The 24,493-nt window shown below is 42.6% G+C and overlaps 11 protein-coding genes across 11 annotated transcripts; 3 read left to right on the top strand and 8 right to left on the bottom strand.

Annotated features, from left to right (window-relative positions):
* Nucleotides 1–260: 260 nt before the first annotated feature.
* SAMD00019534_002550 (hypothetical protein) lies at nucleotides 261–1,449 on the bottom strand (the record flags this gene model as incomplete). The annotated part of the gene is made up of 3 exons (XM_012903688.1): nucleotides 261–474; nucleotides 552–864; nucleotides 948–1,449. 3 exons carry the CDS (start codon nucleotides 1,447–1,449, stop codon nucleotides 261–263), a joined length of 1,029 nt encoding a protein of 342 aa, XP_012759142.1.
* Nucleotides 1,450–3,862: 2,413 nt separating this feature from the next.
* SAMD00019534_002540 (hypothetical protein) lies at nucleotides 3,863–5,206 on the top strand (the record flags this gene model as incomplete). The annotated part of the gene is made up of 1 exon (XM_012903687.1): nucleotides 3,863–5,206. A coding segment is annotated over one exon (1,344 nt), but the record flags the coding sequence as incomplete, so codon positions are not given.
* A 514-nt stretch (nucleotides 5,207–5,720) lies between these two features.
* Nucleotides 5,721–7,622, bottom strand: SAMD00019534_002530 (hypothetical protein; the record flags this gene model as incomplete). Its single annotated transcript, XM_012903686.1, has 1 exon — nucleotides 5,721–7,622. One exon carries the CDS (start codon nucleotides 7,620–7,622, stop codon nucleotides 5,721–5,723), a length of 1,902 nt encoding a protein of 633 aa, XP_012759140.1.
* A 3,555-nt stretch (nucleotides 7,623–11,177) lies between these two features.
* SAMD00019534_002520 (hypothetical protein) lies at nucleotides 11,178–11,861 on the bottom strand (the record flags this gene model as incomplete). Its single annotated transcript, XM_012903685.1, has 2 exons — nucleotides 11,178–11,573; nucleotides 11,730–11,861. The coding sequence occupies 2 exons, from the start codon at nucleotides 11,859–11,861 to the stop codon at nucleotides 11,178–11,180; spliced, it is 528 nt and encodes a 175-aa protein (XP_012759139.1).
* A 310-nt stretch (nucleotides 11,862–12,171) lies between these two features.
* On the top strand, nucleotides 12,172–13,874 carry SAMD00019534_002510 (hypothetical protein; the record flags this gene model as incomplete). The annotated part of the gene is made up of 5 exons (XM_012903684.1): nucleotides 12,172–12,331; nucleotides 12,411–12,580; nucleotides 12,645–12,907; nucleotides 12,977–13,582; nucleotides 13,670–13,874. The coding sequence occupies 5 exons, from the start codon at nucleotides 12,172–12,174 to the stop codon at nucleotides 13,872–13,874; spliced, it is 1,404 nt and encodes a 467-aa protein (XP_012759138.1).
* Nucleotides 13,875–13,908: 34 nt separating this feature from the next.
* SAMD00019534_002500 (hypothetical protein) lies at nucleotides 13,909–15,102 on the bottom strand (the record flags this gene model as incomplete). Its single annotated transcript, XM_012903683.1, has 2 exons — nucleotides 13,909–14,941; nucleotides 15,020–15,102. 2 exons carry the CDS (start codon nucleotides 15,100–15,102, stop codon nucleotides 13,909–13,911), a joined length of 1,116 nt encoding a protein of 371 aa, XP_012759137.1.
* A 155-nt stretch (nucleotides 15,103–15,257) lies between these two features.
* Nucleotides 15,258–16,318, bottom strand: SAMD00019534_002490 (hypothetical protein; the record flags this gene model as incomplete). The annotated part of the gene is made up of 4 exons (XM_012903682.1): nucleotides 15,258–15,352; nucleotides 15,442–15,597; nucleotides 15,677–16,034; nucleotides 16,100–16,318. 4 exons carry the CDS (start codon nucleotides 16,316–16,318, stop codon nucleotides 15,258–15,260), a joined length of 828 nt encoding a protein of 275 aa, XP_012759136.1.
* Nucleotides 16,319–16,476: 158 nt separating this feature from the next.
* On the bottom strand, nucleotides 16,477–17,595 carry SAMD00019534_002480 (hypothetical protein; the record flags this gene model as incomplete). Its single annotated transcript, XM_012903681.1, has 1 exon — nucleotides 16,477–17,595. A coding segment is annotated over one exon (1,119 nt), but the record flags the coding sequence as incomplete, so codon positions are not given.
* Nucleotides 17,596–20,005: 2,410 nt separating this feature from the next.
* On the bottom strand, nucleotides 20,006–20,895 carry SAMD00019534_002470 (hypothetical protein; the record flags this gene model as incomplete). Its single annotated transcript, XM_012903680.1, has 2 exons — nucleotides 20,006–20,459; nucleotides 20,525–20,895. Coding segments are annotated over 2 exons (825 nt in total), but the record flags the coding sequence as incomplete, so codon positions are not given.
* Nucleotides 20,896–21,879: 984 nt separating this feature from the next.
* Nucleotides 21,880–22,713, top strand: SAMD00019534_002460 (hypothetical protein; the record flags this gene model as incomplete). The annotated part of the gene is made up of 2 exons (XM_012903679.1): nucleotides 21,880–22,079; nucleotides 22,158–22,713. Coding segments are annotated over 2 exons (756 nt in total), but the record flags the coding sequence as incomplete, so codon positions are not given.
* An 81-nt stretch (nucleotides 22,714–22,794) lies between these two features.
* On the bottom strand, nucleotides 22,795–23,306 carry SAMD00019534_002450 (hypothetical protein; the record flags this gene model as incomplete). Its single annotated transcript, XM_012903678.1, has 2 exons — nucleotides 22,795–23,039; nucleotides 23,108–23,306. The coding sequence occupies 2 exons, from the start codon at nucleotides 23,304–23,306 to the stop codon at nucleotides 22,795–22,797; spliced, it is 444 nt and encodes a 147-aa protein (XP_012759132.1).
* Between the last annotated feature and the right edge of the window lie 1,187 nt (nucleotides 23,307–24,493).

The raw sequence follows: 24,493 nt of genomic DNA, 5'->3' as shown, positions 1-24,493 counted from the left end.
ACAAGTCATTTCAAAGAGTGGTCATTGACAACTTGGTGGCACTACTCAAACGACCGACATTCAACAATTTGAACCGTCTATCAATTTGGTACGATCATCAACTGGGAGGCAAACTCATTGGCAGGCTGAACCAGAATATGTTGGAAACAACATTGTCCGCACTCAACTTCCATCCACATCTTGGACAAAGAGGTGAATTCATTCGAAGTTAGATCATTCCCAATTATTATTTGTTTAATTATAATTATAAATTTAATAATTTATAAACCATCGTAGAATGGATGGTTGGCAAACTCTTGGTATGGTGTGCCATGGATGTCGCTTGAGAAGTCAGACATGAGCTTCAACTCACGGCATCCGAATGTCTTGCCTTGCTTGATGAACATCTCACGAGTCAAGAACCAGATCTTTGGATCACTCTCCATGACCGAGATCACAATAGTCTTGTGTGGAGTCAATGGGATGAGACGGAAACTGATATGATTGATTGAGTTGAGAGTCAGTGTCATGTATATGGATTGATGATCAATCAATGGATGGATTGTACATACGCGTGGTAGAAGATGTCTGGGTAGGCGAATCCGGTGGGTAGGGCGGGGAGATCGTAGTCGGACTGTCTGTTGTTGGCTCCGTTGTAGGCGATGACGATGGAGTTGTCCGGCAGTCTGAAGTTGAGCTTCCAGCAGTAGGCAGCTCTGTTCAGGATGAATATTCTGCTGAGGATCGAAATGATTGAGCAAAGAACAGTTCCCTTTGAAGTTGGAGTTGAGATCACCTTTCCAGACTGGTACCACTTCCAAGTGTTGATCAAATCAATCTCTTGGCAACGCATGGCCAGGTTCTTCAATGGCAAGTTGACGACCTCTGTTGATTGATTGATTGAGAGTTAGTTAATATGAATGGAACTATCCCTTTGGGTATCTGATTCCAGTGGGGTGTGAACTTACTGATGAACTTTCTTGATCTGAGTCTGCGACCCTCAGTGCGGTAGGAGTATTGGACCTCGTGCTCGAGGTTGGGATCAACGGTCCAGTCCTTCTCGTTGAAGAAGGCATCGACAAGATCGTAGTGTTGGACGGACTCGTTGTACATGACGCGGTACTCCTTGTTCATCTCGATGTAGTCCTTGATCTCTTTGCCCAGCTTGTCACCATCCATCGTCAACTTCTTGTACGTGGCGACCACGCGTTGCATGACCATCAATGCTTCGTAATGCTTCATCTCCTCATTCTTGAGATGGAGGGCCTCCTTCAACACGGTCTTGTAGGTGTGTGGCTCCTTCAGTGGCATGGTGTCATTCATAAAGTTGTCCATGTTGTAGCCCTTGGCAACATTTCTCCAGCGATTATATATTACGCCTGGGTGCTCGAGGCCACATGTCGAGGCCTTTGGTCTGAACATCCACAATGCCAGACCAACAACAACTACTGCAACAATATAGGGTAGCATTATTTGTTTGTTTGTTTGATTGATTATATGATTGATTGATTATTATTTGTACACAATATTAATATTATATATGATTGAAATTGATTGATTGATCCAGACTGATTATAAATATATAGTGGAGATGGACCTCTTCTTGATGGGCTAAGTGATCAGTTGCCGACCCCGACCTTAATGACTTCATTGTATCCAAGGATCACACTCGCTCACACACACACATACACATTGATCGTTGGGATATTTGTCAGATGTTGGATGAGCAAGAGGCCTCGCTCACTCATTCATAAGACCCAACCAATATATGTTGTTGGTATGGAAGTAGGTTGGCAGATGGCAGAAGGATGCTGACATGACATCCATGATGATGCAGAGTCATGATGTTATTCATCGAAGAGGATCACAAACTTGATCAACACTGATTACAACGGCCTACATTCCTCAGAAACTACCTACATTCCTTAGTTCCATTACTTCCCTGCTGCTGATGTGCTTGGTGGATGGTGTTTGTGTAAGAGAGGAGGACATTGGTGCATGCAAAGAAGGGAGGTTTATGATTGAATGAGTGAGTGAGTGAGCGAGGGAGTGACTGATCAAATGACTACTGACACAAAACATGTCGGGTAGTATGATGACAAAGGCTGATTGGTGGAACACATGTGTCGTGATCCTCGTGGGTCATGTATGATTGCCTTCCCTTTCATTCATAATGGTGTTTAACTTCCACCCACACTGTGACACTCGATCACATTCGTTAACGACACCCCCACCTTACACACACACAAACAAAACAAACAAAAACACACACACATAAATTCTATTTATAATTCTTGTTGATGTTAACGAACAGACAGACCAGCACCAGTCAACTCACTAATATTGATTGATTGATTGATTAATTGATTGCCAACTAGTTGGGGGCAGAACTATAACACGACAAAAACTCTGCTTTTAAAACTGGTCGAATGAGGTTCGCCCATAATAATCAAGATCACTCTCTCGGGATGTTGTTACCTACATTATGTTGTTGTTGTTGTTAATGTGGATGGAAGCTGTAACATCACACGACTTGTCGTCTTTGATTGAACTCTGACTCTCTCTTGACTAACTCACACACACACTCACACACACACACACACACAAACCAATGTGTAGAAAGAACTAAAGCGATGTGATTTATTGATTGATTGATTGCCCAGAGCACATAAGTTATATGAAACCCAAATAAGAGTTAACTGCGACCATCCATCATTCACTCCTTCAACAACACACACACACACACTAACTATCACAACCAATCACACACAGCCTACACTCGCGTCTTCAATTTGCCAGTCAGGTCAGACCAACAACACACACACACACACAAGCATTGACACAATCACAATCACATGGTGAGGAACGAGTGATGTTGGTGGTCAGTCTGATAAGATGATCGACCATGGTCGAGTGTGTTGGGGTGTGTTCGCGAATCATCAGTAAGTCAGTCAGTCCATCCATCAATTCTTCCATTCCAGACAATCAATCAAACACATTAGAGCTCTGACCTGAATGGACGGACGGCCCTTTACAACAACTATCCTTGTTGTGCTTGGCGATTTAATGTTAAATATTCTCCAATCGACATGGCACTGCGCATGTTGTGCTTATTCTTGCAATGCATTGGTGGTTGATTGTTTGATTGATTGATTGAATGGACCGGAATGGAATGGAACAACGCTTATTCTTCTGGATCACATGATGGATGTCTGATTGACTGAGTTGACTGATTGGCTGGCTGAATTAGTGCACTTGTACAGGCACTCACCACCCCTCCCCCCACCCATCAACATCAACATCACGATCATCATAAACATCAAACAAACAAACAAACAAACAATCACAATAATCACCTGACCACCCCCCACTACTGGTACTACTGTTGCGATGGAGATGTGGGTAATGGGATATGGACACAATCACAAACATAATCACCTCTCACTCTCTTGGTTTGGTTTGGCTTGAGCTTGTCGAGACCATCCATCCAACCCTCACCTTTCCTTCCCGCAAGCAGCAACAGTGTCTCTCTGGTGTGTCAGAGTGTGTGCCTGCTCATTCGACAAATTGGACAACAACCAACCAAGACAAGCCTGTTGGACTTACTTACTTCACTTACTTCATTCTTCTTTTACTTGTTTGATTGTTTAGTTTTAATCATCACTATCAAACAAAGGACTGATCACAATTCTAAATGGAATGCCAGGTATACCATATCAATCAATCCAAGTTTAAAGTCATGGCCCAACATGTAACTAACTCCCCTCCCCCTCCCTCACACTCAAAGCCCGGATGGATTCATTAGTGTCATCACTGTTGGCTAGCTCYTTTGTTGGTTGGACTACCAAGTTATATAGTATTGATCGTTTTTATATTCTGTTATATGGATGTGAATGGACGTCGAAGATATTTGGATCGCCAGCCGATTCAACCGGCGATCGCCAAGAGTATAGAGGATTGTCTGACGACGATGATCGTCCATTGGGACGACGTGGCCACCGCCGAGCACCTGGCACACATATTCGACGATGCCATTGCCATCCAATGCATGACCATGTGTCTCATGCTTAGACTGACCGCCTGCATGAAGGGTGGCGCAACCCACTCACTGGACACTCTATCGTCGCGAACACATTGCAATGTCCAAGGACTAAGATTGTTGATGGACAAGATGGTCAAAGATGGTCTCGTTCAAATGCACTCCATGGATGGCTACAGTCTCGGCAACTCATTGGCGTGCGGCGCCAATAATGGACAGCATGGCACACACAAGGACATGTCTTGCGACTCGTCCACCAACATCATTGAATGGGTATGCAACCCATCATTCTCGGCCACGCTGACAAGGTTCGCGAGGTATGGCAATACATTGATCAGTGATGTGGACCTGCGGAGCCGGTTCCTCAAGTTGACCTATGCGACGGCCATGCGCCACAAGGAGGCACAGGCACGACGCTATCGCGAGATCTCCAGCAAGTTGAACACAATCAACACGGGTACCCCTGGCGCACGCAGTGTCGCCACTATATGTGGTGGCGGCTATTGTAACCTGGCGTTCAGGATCGCGCGCGATCATCCTGGAATACATGTTGTTGCCTGGGAGGACTATCACACAGTGCGCCAGAGTCTGGAGATCGCGGCCAAGGATGAGCATATGAAGGCCATGCTCGAGTGTCGTCGCTTGGAGTTTGGCATTGTGCGAGGCGAGCTGGAGCTGCCAGGCAGCGATGATATATACATACTCCACCGCCTTCTTCAGACGCGCACGAGCGACCAGGCAACGGTGATCATGCAGAGCGTGTCCAAGGCAATGGCGGCCAAACAAATGAATGATGGCGGCTCGCCAGTTCTGCTCCTCATCGACATGGTGCTTCCAGGAGGTGCCACCGAGGACAACTCACAGGACCACCACGGCCGCCTGTCGAACCACAATTGGGACTACAGTAGCCTGGTGGCCATGAGCATAGCCACGTGCCATCACAGGACGATTGGCGCGTGGCAATCAATATTCCAGGCGTGTGGCCTGAGGATGCGCGAGTGTGCGCCCCTGGACACAGGGGGTGGGCCTTCGGCAGTACCCTTGCTGCACATCATGACGCTAGTGTTGGCCGATGGGCCAGTGCTGGCGCTCGCACCCGACCAAACAGCCAATGCCGGCTTAGTAGAGGCCGGACTCATTAGTCCAAGAAGAAGGTTGATACAAGGCTTAGGATTTGGCTTTGGGTCTTTCACATCTTAATAAATAAGGAATGATTTATTTGAGCTTGGTAGGTTGGTTGGATGGCGAGGTAAGGGTATGATGGTATGGTATGTTGTTGCCGTGGAGTGGAATGGAATAGATTGATTGATTGGATATGCGTCTGGAATGGATTGGCGTGATTGATTGAGTTCTTTACATTGTCGGTTGGTTGAGTTGTTGGTTGGCAGAGAGATTGAGTGGTTGAGTGATTGAGATGGAAGTGAGTTGGAAAGATGGAATATATGAATGGTGCAATCGTATCACCAGTGTGGGTATTATGTTTCGTTGTTGGATGGATTCTGTGCCATTGGTCAGGTCTGAGCTTGATGTCGTTGCTAGCACTCTGTTGCCGCTGGTGTTTGTTTGTTTGTTTTGTGCGCTGTTTGGATGTTTGAAAGGGGAGGAGGGAGGAAAGGAAGGGAGAAAGAAAGAGGGAGGATGGAAAGATTGGAAGGAGGGAGGGAGGGGGGAGGGATGGAGGGAAGAGGACTTGTATGCCGTCTTAGATCATTACACGACACACAGTGCCATTGGAACGATTGAGGTAAAGATTGGAGAGGGTGGTCTGAGAGTTGGGAGGATAGATGTAGGCGTCAAGAGTCATGATGTAACCTTGCTGCAGTGTGTACCTCATCAACTGGACATCGCTCTGTCCGATCGAGTTGTGTGTGAGGACCATGAGCTGAAGGGACCGGTTGAACCAGAGCGCCTCGCACAGTGGCCGACATCCCTCCGTCGTGATGCCATTGGCTGACAGGTTGATATCCACCACCGATGTGTTGTTGCGCAGTGACTCACAGATGGCACGACAGCCCTCGTCGCCAATCTCATTGCCGCGCAGCTCGATCTTTGTCAGCGTGGTGTTGAAGCGCAGCGCCTCGGCCAGCGCCTTGGCACCTTGAGGTCCAAAGCCGTTCGTGCAGAACGACACGTGCAACAGACGCTTGTTGTAGCAAAGGCCCTCGCTGATGGCCGCCGCGCCCGACGGTCCGATCTCGGCGTTGATCGACAGGTCGAGGTGCGTGAGCGAGTCGTTTGTCTTGATCGCGTTGCCAATGCTCTGTGCGCCACTTGACCCAATGTTGTTGAAGGCCAGACTGAGGCTTTGAACGGTCTTGTTGTTGGCCAGTCCCTCAGCGAGCATTATTGTGCCCTTGTCGCCAATGTCGTTGCCGCATAGGTCGAGGAAGGTGAGGGAGGTGCTGTGCTCGAGTGCCGCCGACAGGAACTTGCTGCACTTGTAGCCAAAGTCATTGCGGGAGAGGTCCACCGACTGGATGGTCGGACATCCCTGCAGCGCTTCGCAAATGAATCGTGTGGACTCTGTCTTGAGCGATGTGTCGCACAGATTGAGTGACTGCAGCGACTTGTGCTTCTTGAGCGCCTCGCCCAGTGCCTTGCAGTTCTTGTCGTTGAGCTCGTTCTTGGAGATGTCGATGTTGAGCAGACCATTGTTCTTGCTAACGGCGTCAATCAGCACGTCCATGCCCTTGGAGCCGAACCTGTTCTTGGCCAGGTTGAGCTCCTGCAGGGTGACGCTGGTCTGTACCGCTGTGCTGAGCGCCTTGGCGCCCTTGAGGCCGATGCAGTTGAGTGAGAGATCCAGGTGCAGCAGCTTCTTGTTGACGGCCAGCGCCTTGGAGATCTCCTCGGCGCCCTCATTGCCAATCGAGTTGAATGAGAGATTGAGTCGCGTCAGCGTGCTGTTGGTGGCCAAACAGTTGCCAATCGATGTCGCGGCCTTGTTTCCGATGCCACATTGGGGCGCCTCCAGTGCCGTCAACGTCGTGTTGTTGGAGAGTATGGGTCGCACAAAGCCCGTGATGTCGTACAGTGTGGGCGAGTTGACCTTGTAGTGCAACGCGTGCAGGTTGGTATATTGGTTGTTGGCCATGTTGTAGACAAAGTGCGTGACCTTGCGGTCGGCTGGCAGGATGAATGTGTAGTTGGTGATGCGCTCGACCGACAGACGGCGCCAGCGCTTGCACACCGACGACGTGTTGGTGAAGACCTGTGAGGCGGGGTCGTCCTTGTGCGCGCGGCCCAATGCCAGCGAGATGAATGAGTCGGGCAGATCCTGGACGAAGGGTGCTCGATCGCCAGGTGTGAGTAAGATGGCATATACTTCATTGGTGGGTGATGCGACATCGCTTGTCGCTGTGGTCGATGTCGTAGTCAATGTCGGAGATTGTTGTTGTTGTTGTTGTTGTTGTAGTTGGTGATCGCTTGTATCGAGTTTGACACCAAGTTCTTGTTTGACGGCTGCGGCCGCTGCAGAGTCTTGAACGCCAGCACTGAAGGTATCAATATCCTCCTCCTTCTTTATGTCCAGCTGCTGTGCTCCATTATTGGAGCCTGCTTGTTCTTGACCCTGCATGTAGTAGTATGAATCAACATTGTTCATTTGCTAGAGTGTTGGTGTGAGGGCGAGGGCGAGGGTGGGGGCAAGGGTTGAGGTCAAGGGTTAGGGTTAGGGTTTTGATCAATTGAGGCCAAGGCCTAGGGGCGAGGACGTCCGCGAAATGAAACATACATAGCTCTGCATTGCCAAGCGTTGTGTAATAGTTGTGGCCCAGTATACAATATAGTGGAAAGGGGAGAGGAAGGGATGGTGATGGTGATGGAGTGGAGGTGGAAAGGGATGGAAAGGGTCTTGAGTTTGGGGCCTTTTGGTTTGTGACACAATCGTCTGCGCAGATGTTGTGTTGGGACTTCAAGCTATAATCTGCGCGCGTTTGAGCGTCTGGAGTATTTGTGTGTTCGACTTTGAATTGATGTGATTGATCGATTGATGTGATTGATGTGATTGACTGGATTGATTGATTGATGGCTGTGTTATAACTACTAAATACTACTAAATACTAAACTATCTATTTGATGATGGACTTTGGTAAGATTGATTGTAAGTTGACTTGCAGATGACTGAATGACTGACTGATTACAATTTCCAAATATGTTTGAGATCAACCTCGTCCAATCCAATCCAATTCTTTAATATACAAATTAACAATGAGGCTGATGCCAATAAAGTGGTTGTTGACTGTTGATCAATTAATCAATTATAACAAGCCCGCTCCGCGCCAACCATTTCCACTCGCCCACCACCAAACACCCGCCCGGACGCAGCATGATCTGGAAATAAGCGCCCTTCTTTGGTGTTTGTGTGTGTATGTGTGTGTAGTCTCACTTCACCTTCTATCCATCCATCCAATCTACACTTATTGGAGAATGGAAGGGTGCGGTATGCAAGGTGGTGGCACAAGGTGTGATGGGTAATTGGTAGAGGTCCATTATAATAATTAGATCAGCGTGATGTGTTGAGTTATTGTGTGTTATGGGGTGTGTGTTGGGGGTGATTGATTGATTGTGTGTGTTCCAGTTGAGTTTGAATGATCAGATGGAATGATGAGAGTGGTGGAAGGGGGGCTGAATTAAGTGTGAATGACTCTCATTGATTGATTGATTATCAGATCATTCATCAATCCACATATTATAATTATAACATCAGGATAAAGTGTGTGATTGAGTGTTGAGGTATAGATGTATGATGATATACATGGATGGATATATGGATGGTTGAACGGATGGATGGATGGATGGATGTTGCCATCGACAATCAATCAATCAAAAGTATTGGATACTTACAAAAAAAAATGTTTGATTGATTGGCTTTGGTTTGACTGGATTGGACTATTGATAAAGTGATTGATCGAATCGAACAACTGGGATTGTTGTGAACTTGGATGACTTTGATGACCTGGATTGGATGGATGTCTGGATTGGTTTATAAGATGATGAATAACTTTTGTTAATTAATGTGATCGAATGTCTAAGTTAAGAAGAGGAGGAGTGAAGTGGATGGAGGGAGGGAAGAAGGGAGGGAGGGAGGAATGATTGTTCCTTCCCTGTGTTTGTTTGTTTGTTGTTGATATTATTGGTTACAACGGGTATGATGGTCAAGTGAGAAAGGATATGTGATGTGGCTAGTCTGAGCGAGAGAGTGAATGAATGGGCTGGCTAAGTGAGTATGACCCTTGATCAAGGTTGTGGCCATTGGCAACATTAAGCGACAATAGGTCTGAGTGTTGATCTGTTAGATCTACGCACAAAACACACAAACAGGTAATTATTAATCATTCGACAATGATCTATCAGATGTTTAGATTAGTGATTGATTGATCAATCACAGATACACACATACACGCAGTCACACTCTGATACACACATATAATCACCAATAGAGGATAGCGGAGTGGATGTTGATCAACCAATTATATTAACATATACAGATAGAAAGGGGAGATGGTGTTGTGGATCACTGAACAGGCATCAGTTATTGAGCGATGTGAGTGTGCTGAGTGTGTGTGGGCCTCCAGCAAAGGGGTGCTGGGCTGGGCGATCATATTAATTCACACACAAAGGGCGAGTGTGAGTTGTAGGTAGGCTGATGATTGGATGGGGTAAGTTTGGATTGAATGAAGGAACGAAGCATTCCGAATTGAGCAATGAAGATTGAGTGTGTTGTGTGGATAGATTGATTGATTGATTGATCAACCATAATTAACAAGAGTGGTCTGTAACAGTTCAATCTGGTACCAAGATGAATGATGATAGATGATTCGATTGCTGCAATCATCAACCAATCGATCGTTTAGGTGGGCTGGCGTGCAGAGTGGCATGCGCCATTTTCCGAATCGAAATTGATTCCTGTTTGGTTTGACACTTGTCAAGTTCACTCTCGCTAAGCACTAAGTGCGTGGACCGACTGACCGACCAACTCGAGAGTATGATGGTGAACACTGTTGCCGTGATATCGTTGATTCGCGAATCCTACCTTATTAATGCTGTTGTCGTCTTGATAGATTGATTGATTGTTTGACTGGCGCTGTGACTAAATGGCTGTGGCGCGGGCACCTGTGACTGAATGTATGTCTGACGACTTGACTGTAGTGTGACTGACTGACGATGACTATGACTATGTATGTGTGTAGGTGGTAGGTAAGGTAATGGTTGGTTGGTTGGCTGGCTATCGATTTGAACAGGTGTTGGAATGAATGTCAATCAAATGGCAAGGGGAGGGGACCTGTGCTCAGGGGCTCCGCACCAGTCGAGTCCACAAATCTCCAAAAGAAGCTCTCTATCGAAGTCGTCGGTTAATTATTTATTATTAATAATTATATTATTTTGGTTGTGTGTGTGTTAGAATATGCTACCCATTATCAAAAAAAGAAGACTATCTCAGTCTAGAGTTTTGAGTCTTAGGCCTCTTTGGCCTTAACGAATCCCCCCACCCCGCCACTACCACCACGACCCCCAACTATCGCATTTTGGCTACCTAATGCACAATTAATTAAGATAGGCCCTCCACAACTTGTTTGATGTTGGGCATCTAAAAGAGAGATCCTCGACATGCCATGTGGGGGGTAGTCGAGGTCCTTCGATGCATGCGTGGGGTGAATTTGACAATTTTAGATCAAAAAGGACCTGTGACACCTCATGACCTGGCGAGGTGCGTGAGGCAACTTGCGTCATTAAGGCCACCTGGCATCATGTCTTTCGGGCGAGGCCCTATCTGCAGAACTGAGCCTTTTGAGTCCAGACCAACAACTTGAGCACCTTTGGAATCCATTATTAGACTCAACCAACAACAATGTGTGATGTCTTATTTGAATGAGATTTGAGATATATAAATATACTCTTCTTTCATTAATGTGTACATACCTACGATGTGGTGGGATGGAGCCAAGTTGGGATCATTCATCGATTGGAATCATCGATTAATTAATTAATTGAATGGAATCCTTGATCAGATCACATACAGACGAGATATATCCATGGACATTCATTCATTCATTCAGCCAAGGTTGTTGTTGTCCAATCATCGATCGCCCGACAAACAGTAGGTGGGGGTTGGGCTAGTCCGACAAAGGATGTCCATCACGCCACAAGCCTTCTTCTACTACCGCATGGAAGCCAAGTGTTCTTGTATTATGTCGATGGGCTTGGACGAAAGTTCAAGGAGCTGCTGGTACATGTCCACTTTGAAGTTGACGCCCAGTTGCTCGTTGGTCAGATCGCTGAATGGACGCCACGCCAACTCGTCAAACTCTGGTTCTGGCTCATTGTCCAACCTGCACTGGATGATCTGTGCCGATGGCATATAGAAGAAGAACCAAGTTATAGATTGGCCACGATTCTTACTTTCCTTGTCCGTGTGCAAGTATACAAGTGGATCGGCGATCACACTCACATACCTAACATAGTCGGCCAGTAGGCCAACCTCTTCATTCAACTCTCTCAGCACAGCCTTGTGTCTATCCTCTCCCTCCTCTACTCCACCTTGAGGACACTGCCACTGTTGAGGATGGAATTGGTTTGTTTGTATGATTGGTTGTAGTATGTTCATTTACATGTATAAGCATGTTCTTGTGTCAGTCAACATGGTTTTGTCTCAAGAGGTAACGGGGATAGCAAGGAGCGAGAGAGGTGATATGAGAAGATGTGAATATACATTGTCGTAGCGTACCTTACCAATGGCAGACTTCTTGTTGGCGGACCTTTTGCCAAGTAATATATGTCCCTGCTCATTGAATACAATGGCACCAACGCATTGTCTAAGTGATCTTGTGTCGATATCAGACATCTGGTCTAGTTGTCTTAACTATGAGTGAGTAGTATGTATTATAATTATTCTTTACAACTAATACAACTACAACTACAACTACGCTAAGATGAAGTGAAGATGAAGTCAAAGTGAAAGGAGGGGCGCACTTCACACCCCTCACTTCACTTGTTTCGCTTGTTTTGGGACTTGGATCAACTTGTTTCTCGCAGGATTCTCACAATGATCATTGGCCGTTGTAATTTGAACAAGCATACATAGATATATATAAGTGATTGATTGTCAACTCGTTTATCATTATTACAGAGAAGAGATATATTCATATACAAATATGTCTTCATACGAGTTTCAAGTTATCATATTGGCAGTGGACAATACAAGTGCTAAGCTTGGTCCAATCGATGAGAACCTGCCACATGTCATGTTGCCTGTCGCAAACAGACCAATACTATCCTATCAATTGGAGATGTTGGAGAGATCTGGTTTCAAGTGTATGATACTATGATCACTACACTATGATCAATCACTTACTTACTCATTCAATCAATCAACTACTACTCTACAACTTAGCCGTATTGATTGTCACACAGGATTATGCACAGAATAGAATAGCAGCTTATGTCAACCAGGTGTATAAGGATCAGAACCAAGGCAAGTTGGAAGTAGAGTTCTTCGTGCTCAAGGATCAGAATCAGATTGGTACCTGCGAGATACTCTACCGCATAAGAGAGAAGATTAGAGTATGTTGATTGATTGCAGGACAGGCACAGAGCAGTGCGCTAACATACTCGCTATGCGCTATAGACCAACTTCATGGTGATCACTGGTAACCTTATTGCAGACGAAGGATTCATTAGACAGATGGCTGATCTGCATAGAGGAAACGACTCTTCATTGACAATGATGTTGTATCCAAAGAAGGTAGCAACCACAGAAGTCAAGGAGACGACTGACTCAACCTATGTCGACTACATCGTCCTCGACGAGAAGACCAACAGAATCCTTCAGATGGAGCCTGCCACAGACATTGAGGATGCAGTTCTTGTGTCCAAACAGATGTTGCGTCAGTAAGTATCGCGGTGGGCGTCATCCCATTACTACTCAACTCAATACTCATCATCACCAATCAAACACAGCTTCCCCAACATTGTGGTCAACAACAACTTGCAAGACGCTCAGTTCTACGTCTTTTCGAGATGGGTCATCGACCTGATCATTGAGGAGCAAAAGACCAAGAACATTCCAATCACTAGTATCAAGAAGCAATTGATTCCACTGCTCTTGCAGTGTCAGATTCCTGGTCATGGCAAGAAGTTACCAGCCACATCAGTCAACCGCACTCAGGATCTGGCGCTGTCGATGTCGACGTCGGCCACGCCCTTCAACCCATCTTATCACATCAACCAGAATACCCAAGACACCATCAAGTGTCTCACCTACCTAACCAACGGCTACTCGATCAACATCAACACCATTCAAAACTATACTCAAGCTAATCGCGATGTGGCCTCTGGACAGACTTCATACAAGCCATACGAGGCACCAGGCAAGAATAACTATATCGATGTCAAGGCACAGGTTGCTCCAACCTCAGTCGGTGCCGATTGTGTCATTGGAACAGAGTCGATCCTTGGACCAAAGTGCAGTGTCAAGAAGTCAATCATTGGAAAGCATTGCAAGTTTGGTCAGAGCGTAAGAATAGAGAATGCAATCATCATGGACTACGTCACAATTGAGGATCAGTAAGTACCCTTTGGCTTGGGTTGGTTTGGCTTGTAGTCCAGTGAGCTGTCCACTAACATACATTCGCTCAATCAATCATGGAACAGTTGTGGAATCAGTGGATCAATCATTGGAAACAACGTCTACATTAAAACCAAGAGTGTCAAGGATAGCCAGATCGCAAGTGGTTTCACAGTCTCCAAAGGTAATGCCCTCATCACCCACCTCCTCTCATCCATACTTACTTACTTTCCAACTCAACTCAAATCAACAGATCTCAAGAGCAAGCAGATAAGCAACCAGTTGGATTAAGATAATCATAAAGATAATACATTTATTTACAAGATCATTCATCCATTCTTTCATTCCGGATGTATCGCAGTGAGAACCAGTACTCTCCTGAAGATTCATCATTGCCTCGTTCAAATACGACGGTTGATTGGTTATCATTGGAGACCATCGTGAGCTTGGACACTGACCCCTGTTCATTATGATCATAATCGTATTGTTTGATCGTGGACTCGCTCTGAACCTTGTACATTGTCAATAGCTTGCTGTGAACGTATCCAACGAACTGAACATCCTCCTTCGTTTCAACATCGTATTTGGTCATGTCTAGTGCGAACTGCTTTGGTCGTCCCCTATACATGTTGTTGACCAACAGACCTGCCTGCTGCTCGACGCGTTTCGGGTCGACAAGCATCGCACAGTGTCGCACTTCCAGCATCTGCAATGACTCTAGGTTGACCAGGAGTGGGATAACATTGTCAATGTCCACAAACTCATCTTGTCCATCCCATATCAGAGTTCTCAAGTTGTTGCGTTTAGCCATGCTCTTTAGCATGCCTCCAAGATGCTTGCTCTCAGTCTTGGACATGTAGTCAAAGATGTTGAAGTGGAACCATGTGATCGTGTTGTTCTGCTCGAGTGCACTCACCAACTGAGAGACAAATGACTCTACATCTTCATAACATATATCGATGTACTCTGTGATGCGGATGGTCATTCGTTCAATGAAGGGGTAGATGTTGGGATGAGTCAAGATGAATCTGATATCTGATATGTCGGCCTTGCTGGTCAAGTGGATGGCGCTAGCCCTGACCACATCCTTGTAGTGCAGCAGATGTGATTGATAGAGATCACGACTACTACCCAGTTCCAGATTGAAGTGTATTGATGGGAACTGGAGACTCCAAGGTCGCGGATCCTTGCGCAGATGCAAGATGGCTCGGTATGATTGATCACGTGTCACGTCCAAATGATTGGTGATGGCAGCGATGTGATCGAACCATCGTCTACACACTGTTGCCAAGTTGAATGTAGTGCCAGGGATGAAAGGTACCAGATCATCATTAACATGATCGCTCAATATTGGTAGGCTATCATAATTATAGATGTCTTCATAGTATTCTGATTGTCTTTGTGCCAATTCTGGTCGTTCAAACTGCAACACATACTCCATTATCTTGAGTTGCACTAACAGTGGCAGTGTTGGATGTTGTTGTTTGGGCATGTCATCATTGTCTTTGATGGATGCCATTGGGAGTTAGTAGTGGTATCTTATTATATATCTGTTTGATCAGTGATTGATTGATTGATCAGAGAATGAATGAAAATCTTGATTCACACAACATCATGTGATGGTTTGATGGGTGGAACTGTTCCATCTGGGCTATTTATAAATAATATGATTGATCAAATGAACAATGAATTGAAGTATACTGGATGTATAAGTAGTGGCAGGTAATAGAAGAATCCAACCAGGCCAAGCACAAAGGTGATGGACAACACTGATTAGATTGATTGATTGGTCCAAAGTTAGTATATATTGATCGATCAATCAATCAATCATCATGCATCCACACGTGAGAGTACATACGGCGTGAGTGAGGGTGATGGGGAACATCTTGGAAGCGCGGTAGACCCATCATATTACAGAAGCTGTGTACAAGGATACAAGACAAAAGGTTGCCAGTTCTAACGAATATCAGTGCAGTGAACATTCCAAACAGACTTGTATAAAGTACTTGAAGCACTGGAGACGAGTTGAGATGAGATGGATGAGTGTCAGTATGATGTCCGTCTGATGTAGGTAGTCCAACCCTGAAACTTACAACTAACTAATAACTGAGCAATGATTTCTCTTCTCTTCTTGCCCATTGGGAAGATGTGATGTAGATGTGACAGACCAAAGAGTAGTGGAGAGAATATGATGATTGATCGTGTGGAGTAGCCACCATAGTAGAGTATTGGTACGATGGCTGATCGATAGACAACCTCTTCAACAGTGGGTCCTACAACATAGTTACGCAGCCACCTCAAGTCGAATGGCTCTTCCTCTATGCCATAGTCTAAATAAGCCATCAGTAAAGGTCCACTGAACAGTAGCATCGTCAACAAGAAGGGTAGTATGATGCCCCACAAGTATGACTCTGTCATTACACCAATGACTTGCAAGAATACATATACTCTCTATACATAAGATTGATAGTTGTTTAGTCACGATTGAGTGATTGAACGTCGTGTACAGGACTTACTTGTGATGATTGAGGTATCAGATAGTAGAGTACTATGTATGAGATGATACATGATACAAAGACACTCTGGAATCGACGTTTGATTACAAAAGGGTTGTCTCTGTTGCCTGAGGAGAATAGATACAGTCCACCAACAAACTGAAAGGAGAGGAAGATTGACAATGCTAGTGATACATAAGGGTTGATGCTAGGGTATATCTCTTCAGCAGTGCCTGTCATCTTGTATGTGTATATGAATGTATGAAAGTGAACATCAAATGAATGAACGCGGGGACCAATCAATCATTTCATAAATCTAGATTAAGAGATGTATCTGACGAGTGTTTATTTGTTATACACAAGGACAATCAATGGTTGGTTGATTGAATGATGGATTATGGTTTGAATCCTTGGGTGTAGCGTTGGAATGTTGGTGGGAACTCAAAGAGGACTATACCAGGTGTACCATATCTCTCAATGAGGGCAACATCATCGACTGTGGATACACGATCAGTGAAGCCAACGTTGATCAGAAGTTCATCTGGATATGGTGTAAAGGAGAATAGTTCAGGAGCAATCTTGGCGAATACACTCTTGCCAACATATGGTGCAGTCCAATCAATTGGTGCTGATGATTGAAACACAATAGCAGATCCAGATGATGAGAGTGATGATACTGCTTTGAGTAGGTTGGTGGTCTCTTCAGGCTTGAGGTACATGAGAAGACCTTCTAGGATCCATAGAGTCGGTTCAATCTTCTTCAAACCAGATGATACAAGTTGGGACGTCCATTTATCCAAGTTCCTGAGGTCTTCCTTGATATCAATGTTCATTGCCATTGATATTGGAGTGATGGCCAATGATGCATTCTTCATAATGTTCCTCTTGTATTCGACCACCTCTGGAAGATCCACCTCAAATACAATGACTGATGCGTCGAATGGTAGACGTTGAGCACGGGTGTCAAGTCCTGAACCAAGGATGACAACTTGTTTGATCGAGGAAGGGACATTTTGGAGAACAAACTCATCAATAAGTTTGGTTCTGACTGCAAGATGAACAGTAATGTTCAAATCGAATAACAACATCCAACCTAGCATTACTTGTTCATCATTGGCCACATGTTTGAAGAATGAAGATATTGACCCAACTGAGGATACATCTAAGCCACTCTTGATCAGACCTTGATACATTGGTTCGTCAACGACAGTTGGTCTAACTTTTGGGATAGAAAAGAAGAACTCGGCCATTATGTCTGGTGAACTTTGATGTTGAAGGAAGAACAGGGCATACGGGTCGATGACAGTCAGCTTGGGATCGGTTATATTTACAACCTTGGTAGGACAGAACTTTGAGTACTCTCTTACTAAGCTCTGTTCAAATGGTTTATACAATGATGGATCATTAAGTGAAACCATCTGGTTACTCAAATGAGTACGCATGGCGGCCACCAAAACCGATGTTCTTGCCACTCCATTGGAGATTGTTCCATTCTCTTCGGTATTATTATTTATCATAGTTTAAAGAGAGAGAGATAGAGAGATAGATAATTTATAATAGAATAATTGTTTAATTGCTTGTGATTATTTATGAATGAATGAATGAATCGATTGATTGAATTATTTGAAGAATATATATATATTTTAATATTGTGAGGTGTTATATTCTCTATATGAACATCATTATAATTATGAATACCATCATACTAACAATGAATATGATGAATGTATCACCACATATTATTACATTCACAATGGTACCATTCTGCCTTCTATTCTATGTATCCATCCAATCAATATTCCGAATTGAAGGAATTGGCCAGTTCAAGTGCCCAATGGGGTGTAAACACACAAATGCTGCCATGATGATGAAGTATATGTGTGTGTCAATTGTGAGTTGTGTTACTCATTCCCTTTTCCATTCAAATCAACCAACACAAGGGTAGGGATTGAAGAGTGAAGAGGTATACTGAAAGAGAATAAGCATCATTATGATTGTATTTATCACTTTACTAAATTCATCATAATGATATTTAGTGTTGATTGATTGATTGATAGAATGGATAAATATGTAGTGTTTAAATGATTATTTATTGATTACCGGCAGGTTTGAGGAAATATGGATCACATTAGAATTTAGGACATCCACGTGGTTCGGAAGGAATTGATACAAGATTGTATCCCTCGGTACATACTGGTTCAAAGTTGGGACATACTCCTTTTTCAACTCTCATATCCAATACTACACATCTATCAAATGTCCTTCTAAAGGTCTGTACTTGTCGACTATGAGTGATTTCGGGAATATTTAATCGGTAGCATGGGTATACAGGGTCCATTCAAGTTAAGGATAAAAATGATTGATTTTATAATGAGGGTGCGTTTATGAAGGTTGATTATTTATTCATTTCTTTATTACCAAGTTGGTCTGAGAAAATCTGGATCACAATAGAATCTAGAGCATCCATTTGGGGTAGAGGGAATAGATACAAGATTGTATCCCTTGGTACATACTGGTTGAAAAAGGGGACATACTCCAGCCTCAACAATACTATCAAACAATACGCACCTATCCTCATTACGTCTAAAGGTCGCAACTTGTCCACTTTGAGAGACTACAGGTATACTTGGAACTCTGCAAGTTTGAGTAGGTGGGTCCTCCAAATTGATAAAGATTGAAAGGATCTTGGAAGGGTTGCCTCGAGAATTAATTGATGCTTCTACAATCGCGCGATGAATAACTTCATTGTAATAAAGTTTATCATCCAACCAATCTTTGTCCAAGAATGGAAAATCCATATAAGGATTACCAATTGATGATTCAAACACTCCACGAACATATGGAGTATTAACCCATTCCCATTTGTTCTTATCAGTTGTTTTGGATCTAAAAAGTAAATAATAATAAATAGGTATTAATTAATTAACTAATTATTCTATTAAAGAATATTTGATAGATTGATTTTTGTTCATTTCCTTACAAGAAAAAGTAACCAACAAATCCCTTGGTAGAAGTTTGATTGATTGGCATCTTTCTGTAAGCTCGATTAATTGTCAAATGGACACCAGGTTCATCTCCAACAAGATCCTCTTCCAGGGTTCCTTCAATAATTAGATCATTATCTTTTGCTTCCAATACCTTGGTAGAGTTGACATTGGAACCAAACTTCAAATAGTGAACCTCAACAGAGTTGGTTCCACTTGTATCTAGATTGACAGGATCAATCTTCCAAAATGGACATGGTTCTTTGACACATAGTTTGCCAGTTGACCTTAACCAAAAGAATATAGTAGGTTCTGGTTGAGTTCTATATCCATTGGATACCTCAAAACAAATATTAATAGATAAGAATAATAATAAAATAATTCTAATCTTGATTAGTAATAGTATTAATAATAAATATAAAGGTTAATATTAATTCCATCTAAAATGTATTAATACTTATTCAATTGCTTGTTGGGATATACAATTGAATAGGTGATCATACCCCATCAATTATGTAGTTTAGGAGCAAGGGTACACCAAGCTAGAACTTTACTCACACTCTTTCAATTATATTTAAATATAATTGAATTTGTTTTCTATCCAGATGATTTTATATAAATGGAATTCTAATTATTATTATTTGTAATAATCAAACGAATATATATATTTATTATTTTACACAACATTATTTTATTTAAATTCATTTTACAATATTATCTATGTCATCTTCAATAATTTAGTTTTGATCATCCATTATTAACTTGGATCACTTACAATCCCCACCTATCAAGTAGTAAGGAGACTACTAAATATCTATTTTCTAATTATTCTTTTAATGATTGAGTAAGTTGGTCCACCCTTTTAGGTTTATTTTTTAATTAATTGATTGATTGATTGATTGATTAACTTAATTAATTGATTGATTGATTAAATTTATAATTATTGATCCCAAGTGAGATTGAGGAAATCGGGATCACAGAAGTGTTTTGGACATCCATATGGTCTTGATGGAATTGAGACTAAATTGTAACCCTTTGGACATACTGGGATGGAGAGAATGCATGCTCCTGGCTCAACACATGTATCGAATGATACACATCTGTTGGCATCACGATTGAATGTCATCACATGAGCATCATCACATCCAATGAGCACAATACCAGGACAAGGTTGTTCAGGATCATCCAAACTAACAAAGATTGCAGTGACCAGCACTTTACCAAAGGTGTCAACTGTAGCTTGAACAATTGCACGATGTTTCTTGTCTTGATTATAAAGTTTATCCCTGAGCCATTCCTTATCCATGTGAGGATAATCCAAGAATGGATTGGAAGGTGGGGATACAATGGGTCCGGTAATGAAGGGGAAGTTGACCCATTTCCATTGGTAGTAGGATCTATATATAAAATACAATCATGTTAGTGACAGAGATTGTTTGATTGAGGAGGAGGAGGGACTTACAGGGAGAGGTAATCACCAGCTCTGGGAGGACCATATCCATCGATGGCAATCATTCTATGAGCACCAAGTATTTTGAACTCGACAGCATCTTGTCCATTGACTTTGGTGTTGCACCAGTAGCCATAGAGTATACGTTCATCCTCTTTGGCCTCAAAGACCTTTGTTTCATTGACACTTGGTGCAAAGTTCAATCCATGAACAGTGATTGAGTTTTGTTGGGAATTTACAAGATTGATCTCCCATGATGGACATGGAGTTGTGACACAAACAATACCAGTTGACTTTAAGAAATAGAATGATGATGGTTGAGAGGCATTGGATACCTCATAACAAAGACAAACAAATAATATTATTAATAAATATCTATACATTGTATGTTGTTGTAGAGATAATTTAAAATGTTGAGTTATAACAATCAATCAATATTGGTATTTATATATATATTTTTTAATCAAAGACAGATACCAATAAGGAGATTGATATGGATATGGTAAGGTTAGGTCGGCCCTTCATCGGAAATGTTCTAACCCCCTCATCTCCAAGTATGTACTGTCTCCGACTACTCATCATCACTCACACCCACTATCTATCTGTCAATCAATTATCTTTTCAACCTCACTTTACCAATGATTGACTTGTATTTGTGTTTAAGTGTGTTTGTGAGTGAGTGTTGTTATTATAATGGAGATAGTATAAGTATCTAACCATTACAATGACTTACATTATTATGTCAATCTTACCTTACCTTATTTGTTTTGTATATTTTCAACAACAAATTATAAATGAAGTTGATGATTGGTCACCCTCCATTCTAAATCAAGTAAGACATAAATAACTTCATCATTTTATATTGTATTAATTAATTAATGATATAATCAATCTCAACAACTTTGAATATTCGATGAACGAGATAACTCTTGCCTTTGTATATCATTGAGATTGGGGAACTTCATTTACTTTGAGTCACTGGGCTTTGTCAAAGGACAATTTTGCTTGGACTTGTGTCTCTTCCTTTATGTTACCACCCCCAATCAATCTCAACAATGTTGTCGCAATTCAAACACCTTGAATGAGTCATTGTGTTGGTGAATCACCAGTCTTCATTCTTTAGTATCAACAACATTCATATTATATGTATTATTATTCATTGTAAAGCTATTCAAGCAATGTGTCATTGCTTATAGCATCGTCATCAATCTTTCGATCCGATCAAAGAATTGAATGCGGCTCTGCATAAGCAACATACATCATCAATCAATCAATCAATCAATCAATCAATCAATCAATCAATCAATCAATCAATCAATCTTTATTCAACTGTACATAAAGGAAATCTTACACAGAGTCAAACAGATATGACTGCAATAGTAGTAGGCTCTACCTCTTCGGAGATTAGAAGCGAGAAGAACAACCATTCATTGATACTGATAGTATTGGCAATGTTAATGTTTGTCTCAGCACTGTATATATCACCATCACCTATTATAATACGTAGTTCAAGATCATTAGATCCATGTAGGATATCAAGTCAACAAGCAATTTATAATCATTCATTGTATGTCTTCGGATGGAATGGATGGATTGATTGAGTGACGCGGCATATACTAACTCCAACCGACATGCCGAACTCAAGCGCTCATAATCAAACTGCCACCGACATGTCAATTCAACAATGTAAATATCAATTAATATCAATGGATCCATCACGCCAGCTATGGGAAGCTGAGGACATATGCTTCAGGAGATATTATCCAGACACGTATAATCAGATTGCAGACCACTTCCAGAGCACGAGAAGAGAGCGAGAGATGTACATTCAAGACTTTGTCGACACGGCCCGACTGATAGCCAATGGGAGTGGTATAGCCGTGCGTCAAGTCTCAGGTAGACCAAAGCACATCTATAGTATATGGCGCAAGATGTTGGGCAAACAACTGACGTTTGAAGAGGTTCACGACATGTTTGGTATTAGAGCAATCGTGGAGAAGGAGGAAGACTGCTACAGGCTCAGATCGACTCTGACGCAGCATTTCCCCGAGGTCAAAGGAACGTATGATGATTACATCAAGTGTCCAAAGTCCAACGGATATCAATCTCTCCAATTCGATGTAGTTGGTCCACTCAATCAGAAGATCGAAGTGCAAGTGCGCACAGTGGACATGCACAACCATGCCGAGAATAATCATTGTCAATACAAAGGCGAATGCTAATACTATTCGTCTATCCTCCAATCCGACCATTGCCATTGCCAATGAAGTTGATATCATATCTTATGCAAACACTGTTCGCAGTGTCACACGTTTATAATACTTGATGGTGTAGTCAAACTGATGTCTATCGTCTTTGGCATGGTAGTGTGATCTGACCACCTCCCAGAGGTCATTGTTCCTATCACGCAAAGATCCCTTCTCAGGGAACAGATTAAGATGTGTATCACCAACAACATCTTCCGAATGTACATGTGTAATTATCAGTTCATCGACAAACTGTAGTGAATCCTCGTATATCCTGCGGCCTAATGTGATTGATTGAGTGAGAGAATGAGCGAATGAATGGGTTTCCACTGTTATGAGCATAACATACCTCCAACTATGTACACCTCCTCAAACTCTTTAACAAAGGTCATTGCTTCAGTGAGTGAACGAGTTCGAAGGAGTGATCCGGATCGCTCTTCGAGTATGAGACCATTGGGATCGGTAAGATGAGTGTCACTGGTGACAACGATTGTGAAGCAGTTGGGGATGGGGCGTACAGGTTGATCATCGAATGTACGTCTACCCATTATAATAGGCCATCCTCTTGTCGTGTCTTGAAAGTGTTGATAGTCATCAGGTAAAGACCAAGGCAACAAGCCATCCTTCCCAATGACATTATTATCAGAGACTGCTGTTATAAGTAATACTTTCATCCTCCTCCACTTCACCTAAGCTTATAATTATGTATTTGTGTACAAATACACGTCATTGATAAATGAATGAACTTTAGACAAGACACATTTATTTCTTTTGTGACTTGTTCATTATCAACAAATAATAATAATAATATATATATGTACCATTAAGAATGGATAGTACTATCGATAATGTCAATATTGACAACAACTCAAATGATGATGTCGAATGCCCTCGATACTTCCCCATTTTAATACTTAGACAGATTGTTGATTACATCGAAGATAATATTGATAGGTATTGTTTGGCATTTGTATGTAGATATTGGTATAAACATAGAGCATCATTCATTCATTGGTTATGGATACGCTATAGCAGTTTGAGGTCATGTCATGTTAATCATTCATTTAATTACTCTAGACTTAACAAGAGAACAGTTATACAAGTAGATACATACATTGAATACGATCATCTTGGTTCGACGATACCTATCCCAGCTGAAGTCACATCGATGTTGTATAACATTAACGAGACACCTCTCATTGGATCTCTTCCAACCAAGCTGACCTCACTCAAATTTCAAACATACTTTAACAAGTCGATCCCTGTTGGTGCTCTTCCTACATCCATTACATCACTCCAGTTTGGTCAGAAGTTCAATCAGCCTATTCCCATAGGTCTACTTCCATCCAGTTTAAGATCACTTACCTTTGGCTCATTATTCAATCAACAAATAGACGTTGGCTCACTCCCGTCGGGTCTCATCTCGCTCCAGTTTGGTGAGACCTACAATCAATCATTTCAGTTGGGTTCACTTCCCTCTGGTCTAATCTCACTCAGGTTTGGTAGCACTGAGAACAGAGACTTTAATATAGTATCATGTTCTTACAATCAACCCTTTGAAGTTGGAACATTACCAAACTCATTAAGATCATTGAAATTGAACATGGAATACAACTGGCCCTTCCTACCAATTGGTGTTCTTCCACCCAATCTCACATCACTCACCTTAGGGCAATCATTCCATCAGTCATTGAATGATGGATCAATTCCACCATCGGTGACACGTCTTCAAATT

Source organism: Acytostelium subglobosum (assembly GCF_000787575.1).
Source record: "Acytostelium subglobosum LB1 DNA, scaffold: scaffold1, whole genome shotgun sequence".
NCBI classification, from domain to species: Eukaryota; Evosea; class Eumycetozoa; order Acytosteliales; family Acytosteliaceae; genus Acytostelium; species Acytostelium subglobosum.
This window is presented reverse-complemented; position numbering and strand designations above follow the sequence as displayed.